At 56.2% G+C, this 5,629-nt stretch overlaps 1 protein-coding gene across 1 annotated transcript; it reads right to left on the bottom strand.

The window, feature by feature from the left end:
* Positions 1-588: 588 nt before the first annotated feature.
* Positions 589-3,054, bottom strand: LOC133136719 (dynein regulatory complex protein 11-like). The gene has a single exon (XM_061254381.1). The coding sequence runs from the start codon at positions 3,052-3,054 to the stop codon at positions 589-591; it is 2,466 nt and encodes an 821-aa protein (XP_061110365.1).
* Between the last annotated feature and the right edge of the window lie 2,575 nt (positions 3,055-5,629).

Here is a 5,629-nt window from a genome sequence, read left to right as displayed (position 1 = left end):
CAGAGTGCTTTTCTCACACTCAAAGCACAAGCACAGTAATGTGGGGGAAACCTGCCTCAACCACCACCAATGTGTAGCATCTACCTGGCAGCCCGTTTGCACCATTTTGCTCACAATAAGCTAAGGTAAATGGTAAATGGTTGGCGTTTATATAGCGCCTTTAGCCAAAGCGCTGTACAATTAATGCTTCTTATTCACCCATTCCTACACACACTCACGCACCGACGGCGATTAGCTGCCATGCAAGGCACCACTAAGACGAAGAGGGAGCGTACAACTTTTTCCATGAGGTTTCATCCCATACGAGTAGTAACCACGCTCACACCTTCAGCTGATGGGTTTTGCATACACTGTATGCACAGCAGCAAGTAAAGTATCACAGAAGAACAGTTATTTCAAGCGAAACATTAAAATAAAAAAATAAAAAAATGATCCCAAACACTTGCTTACCCAATTCAAGGGTTGAGTTTTAATTGCATGGCATGGCTTTAATGGGCAGTATTGTCTGAAAGGGATCATCTGTATCGGAGTGGCCAAACGACTCTCGATCTGCCTGCGTGTTCTCTGAAAGCAGGCGCAGCGCGTCTCTCACTTGGCCTTCTTCGTCCCCCCTTTGCCTTTTTCCGCGTCGGCCGGCGCGGCGCGGACCAGGTCTTCGGCGGCGGCCGCCTCGCTCTGCGCCTTCCCCTGCGGCGTTTTGGCGAACCAGCTCCTCAGCGCCTCCTCGTCCCGGGTCACGGGCGTGGCGGCGGCCAGCGCCGGGGCGAACTCGGCCGCGCCCAGCGGCCCGCCGGGCAGCCGCTGCAGCCGCGCCTCGGTCAGAACCGCCCGCACCACCGCCGCGATCTGGCCCTGCGTGTGGCCGTCCGACAGGCGGGCCAGGGAGCCCACGTTCAGCGCCCCGGTCACCGTCCCGCCCGCCCGCTCCACCAGCCGGCGCCAGAGCAGGTGCCGGGCGGCGTAGTCGGGCCTCGGCAGCAGGACCACCTTGCCGAACACCTTGAGGAGGGACTTGAGGTCGGCGCCGGACGGGTCCCGGGACGTCCCCAGCAGCAGCACGCGGTCCTCGGCCGCCGACTTGAGGAACTTGGGCAGGTCCTTCTTCAGCCGCTTGGGGTCCGCGTCCTTCTCCTCCTTGGGCACCTTCCTGTAGAACATCCTCTCGGCGCCGCCGATCCAGATCACCGACGGCGGCATGAGCCGGGCCACCTTGAACACCGTGTGCAGCAGCGTCTGCAGGCCGCTCTTGCCCGGGTACTTGCCGGCGAGGTTGAGCGGCGAGAGGTCGAAGAGGTTGGCGCCCGTCTCCTGGCAGACGGCGTGGACCAGCATCCTCTTGCCCACGCCGGTGGGCCCCACCAGGAGGATGGCCTTGGCGGCCAGGGCTTTCTCGCCGACGGCCTGAGAGCCCAGCGGGATGACGGCGTCCAGGACCACCAGCTGCCGCACGTCCGCCGCGGACGGCGCGGGCTCCGCGCCGGCTTGCCGCCGGGCCGTCCCCGGGTCGCTGAAGGAGCCCAGATAATCGCTGAGCGTGACGGCGTCGGGCTGCTTCAGCAGGCCCTCCGCCACCAGCTCCTGGTACAGGGACTCCACGCTCCTGTGGGCCGTCAGGTCCTTGTCCCTCTTCTCCTTCTTCCCGCCTCTCTTGCCCTTGCCCTTGCCCTTGGCCTTGCCCTTGCCCTTGGCCTTGCCTCCGCCCGCGTCGACCCCCATGGCGGCCTTCAGGTTGGCCAGCTCCTCCCTCATGAGCCGGTCCACCTGCCGCAGGGCCTCCTCCTCCACCTCCTTCGTCTTCGCCTCCTTCAGGAGCTCCGCGTCGTGCCTCTGCGTCGGGCTGTCGGGCCGCGGCCGATTCTGCCAGACCGCCGCGTAGGTCTTCTGCGCCGCCTCCAAGCTCGGCAGGAACCGCGACGGCGGCAGCCTGAAGCCCGGCTCCTCCTCCCCGCCGGCCGGGTCCTCTTCCGCGCCCGCCGGCTCCTCCTCCCGCATGTGCGCGGGGACGTCCTCGGCGAAGATCAGCGCCAGCCCGCCCTCCTGCTCCTCGGGGAGGTCGGGCAGGACGCCCGTGGCGTCGCGGCACTCCGCCGCCCACTGGCGGATCAGGTCGGTCGCCTCCTCCTTCGCGTGCCGCAGCTCCGCCTCCGCCATGTCTTGGGTCGCCGCGGCGACGGCGGCCCGGTACTCCGCCTCGTTGCGCTCCCGCTCCCGGCGCCGGCGCTCCTCGTTGGCGGCCGCGCGCTCCGCGCGGGAGGAGGCGCGCCGGCGTCCGGGCGCCATGCCCAGCAGCACCAGCTCCTCCTCCCTCTCCGTCCTGGTCCTGCGGCGCTGCAGGTGGCCCCTCCACATCCTCTGGATGCACAGCGCCGCGCCGTCCCGGCACCCCTCCTCCTCCTCCGCCGCCCGGGACATCCCCCTCCTCCTCCTCCTCCTCCGCATGGCCTCCTCCTCCCTCTGCACGCTCCGCACGAACTCCGCCCGCGCCCGGCCCTGCCGCGCCCGCTCTGCCACCTGCAGCATCCGCACCGCCGCGCTGCGGTTCAGCAGCCGCGCCCCGTCCCGCGCCTCCTCCTCCTCCTCCTGCTCCTCCTCCTGCGCCCCCGTGCCGCCCGCCGGCCGGGCGCCCAGCGCGGCCCTCAGCAGCGCCTCCCTCGCCCGCAGCTCGGCCGCCCGCTCGGCCAGGAAGTGCCGCGGCACGGGCAGCTCCACGTCCGCCGGCGTGAGCCCGGCGTCCTGCAGGGCGTCGTCGGCGCGGTGGAACTCGCGCCCGTCGGCCGCCGTCATGCCGCGCCTCAGCTCCAGCAGCCGGCCCGCCACGCCCTCCAGCGTCCGGCGGATGAGCCGCCGCTTCTGCGCGTGGACCACCTGGTCGTGGGCCTCCTCCAGCTGCCGGAAGACGCGCGCGTACGGCACGAAGAAGCCGCTGAGCTGCTGCAGGAAGGCCCGTCTGCTGGCCTCGGGCGGCAGCGCCTGCACGCGCCGCTCCTCAGAGAGCAGGTGCCGCAGCTGGGCCTGGGCCGATGCCCAGAGTTTGTTGTACGTGCTGTGGGACATGCCGGGCGGGCTGCGGGATAGCTCGGCCTGGGCACTTGCCTGTGACAGCACTATTGCATGCCTTTTCACATTACAGCGGCTGGGGCCAGTGTGTGCCGCGTCGTAGCTCTGTCCTCTCCTTGCATCCCGCCGCCCGGCCGTGCGCTCCCCTTTATGTTAATGACCTGCCTGTGACGTCACCGCACGCACCGCCACACGTCATAACGCTCGCCGACGCTCTCGGTGTTTTGTGTCCCGTTATCGCGAGTTTAAATGGCGAAAGAAATGCGTTCTGCGTTGCGCCGCGGTTCGGAGGTGCTAGTTGGTTGCGTGGTGAGGCGAAAGGCTTATTCTGTCATTGCTTCTCAAAATAAGTGAACGTCGCAATGTGTATGAACGTTGCAAGCCCGAATTGTGATCGAACCTTTTGCTCCCATGGAAGGCGTCGTTCTTAGCGAAATCGTGCAAATAACCCGGATGTCATCCAGCTTAAAATGTCCGATACTTTAGGTTACATATAGCGAGTGCAGTAAATGTAGTTTTATGTTCGACATTCGATTTTCGGACCTCTTCAACAGAACAAGCCACATTGCTCAAAATAACTGTTTCGTGCGTCATCAGGGGAGCTCAGAGAACGCGGTACCACGATTTGCTTGATCTTTCATCGCACTTTTAAAATTACGAAACCTTTTCGTGAATAGCTTCGAAGGTACAATTATAATGATCAAATAGTATTTACTTGTGACAGAATGAAAGACCACTACGCTACAGGCCAGCCTACAAAGACGCTCAAACACACAACGTTAACAGTAAACACACAAAAGTGGCTTTTGGAATGTGGACTTCTATCTTATGACTGTATTACAACACAATCATATTTTTTGCAGCTATTTCCTTATTATTTTTCTGTAGAATTATTGTGCCCAGCGTCGCTCAGAGCCAACTTCCACACACCCTGATACTATTTGTTTGATAACCACGTTACTTTATTTAACAACACAGTTGTTAAATAAAAACTCCTACAGGAAACAATGAACAGGACTGGCAAATGAAAACTGATAATTATCATTGTGTGGATCTGGAGAAGGCTGATGATTGTTTTCTCTGTAGTATCTTGCTGCAAGAGTGTGGGGTGCCGGGGTTGTGAACAGCACACTGTTAAGGTATCAACATACATTCACAAAAACATTTATGAATATAATGACCATTGGGGTCAAAATCACTGTGGCCAAACACTGTTCATGAAAGACAGAATCAAGACTTCTTATGAGAGTTAGAATGAAATGGCACATCTTTCATTGTGTACTAGATATTTTTAAAGCAATGTTAACGACTTTTACTTTTTTATTTTACTTAAAATTCCGAAGGAAAGAAATGCTGATACAAAGTTATTCATTTGAGAGTTACATTTTTTGAAACCAATTAGCAGTAAAGTTTTCAAACTGCTCACCACAGGCAGAATGCCAGAGTTAAGGCTATGCATTTATCCTTTGACTCAACCTCCCATCCTTCCACTGTGAAATGCTGTTTTCCCTGGCAAGCTCCATTATACTGGAAACTAGATCATCCTTCACATCTGAAAATCTAGAAGCTAGTCTGTCACAGCAACTGCTTCAGTGCTTTCAGTCCCAGTCTGACATAGCCAAGCAGTCCCATTTACATTCTCAATTCTGAATTCCCTAAATGTATTAGTCATTTAAATCTCACATTACACAGGGCAGTAAGAGCCTTTATTTTAGTAGGCGAGGAAAGGTTCTCAAACACAAACCTACAAATAGTCTTATTGTGGTGAATAACTAAATCCTGTGTTCCTAGCACTATAACAAGTGTTGGATGCAAGAATAAAGGGACAAAAGGCCAAAAGTCAGTAGGCAACTGACCCACTACATGCACTGGTAAGGGTTGTTGAAATTATACATTTATGTGATTATTTTATTATTAATTGCTTATCCTATTATTAATTGCTTATACTGGAGCGATCCAGATCATACATAATTATTAAAGTACCATAACTTGCTTTGTGCTAATGAATATTATTTTCTGTAACTGTGTGAGTTGAGATGTCTCTCCCTTTCTTTACTGTAGGCCTCCAAGGCTACGGCCATAAACTGTGTGTTCTATATTATCTTGTCTTGGGGGAAAGCTAGAGTGGGGTTCCTGGAGGAGTCTTCATGGGCCCCCTGTGAAGCCCCTCTTCTCTCACATTCCTTGCAGGTTTTGAGCACAGAAAAACTGGAGATGGCATAAAGATGTTTCATGATAATCCCAGGTCAGAATATAGTAATGTTTGGTGTTATTCTGATTGGTTCAGTGCGACTGGTGCAATGGTCTAGTTTTCGTTAACAGTAGCCGAGGGGAAACTGTGCGAAATCTGTCTCTGTAGAAGCCATTTGCTTTCGCCCCCTGGTCTCACTGCCTGTTTGGAGTTTGGCTTCAAATTCCCTTTGCGATATCCCTCTTGTCTAGCCCTAACCCTTAATAAAAAATAAAAAGTTTTTAACTTGTGGAAGAACCTATGCACTTGTAAATGACTTTGGATTAAAACCGTCTGCCAAATGGCAAAAATGTAAATGCAAAATGTTATTTCTGGATGGGT

The sequence above is a fragment of the Conger conger genome, chromosome 9, assembly GCF_963514075.1.
Source record: "Conger conger chromosome 9, fConCon1.1, whole genome shotgun sequence".
NCBI lineage: Eukaryota > Metazoa > Chordata > Actinopteri > Anguilliformes > Congridae > Conger > Conger conger.
The sequence above is the reverse complement of the archived record's forward strand: the minus strand, read 5'-3'. Positions and strand labels throughout refer to the sequence as shown.

What these genes read in the sequence shown, in the direction of transcription:
- LOC133136719 (XM_061254381.1), bottom strand. Translation starts at nt 3,054, where the DNA reads ATGTCCCACAGCACGTACAACAAACTCTGGGCATCGGCCCAGGCCCAG.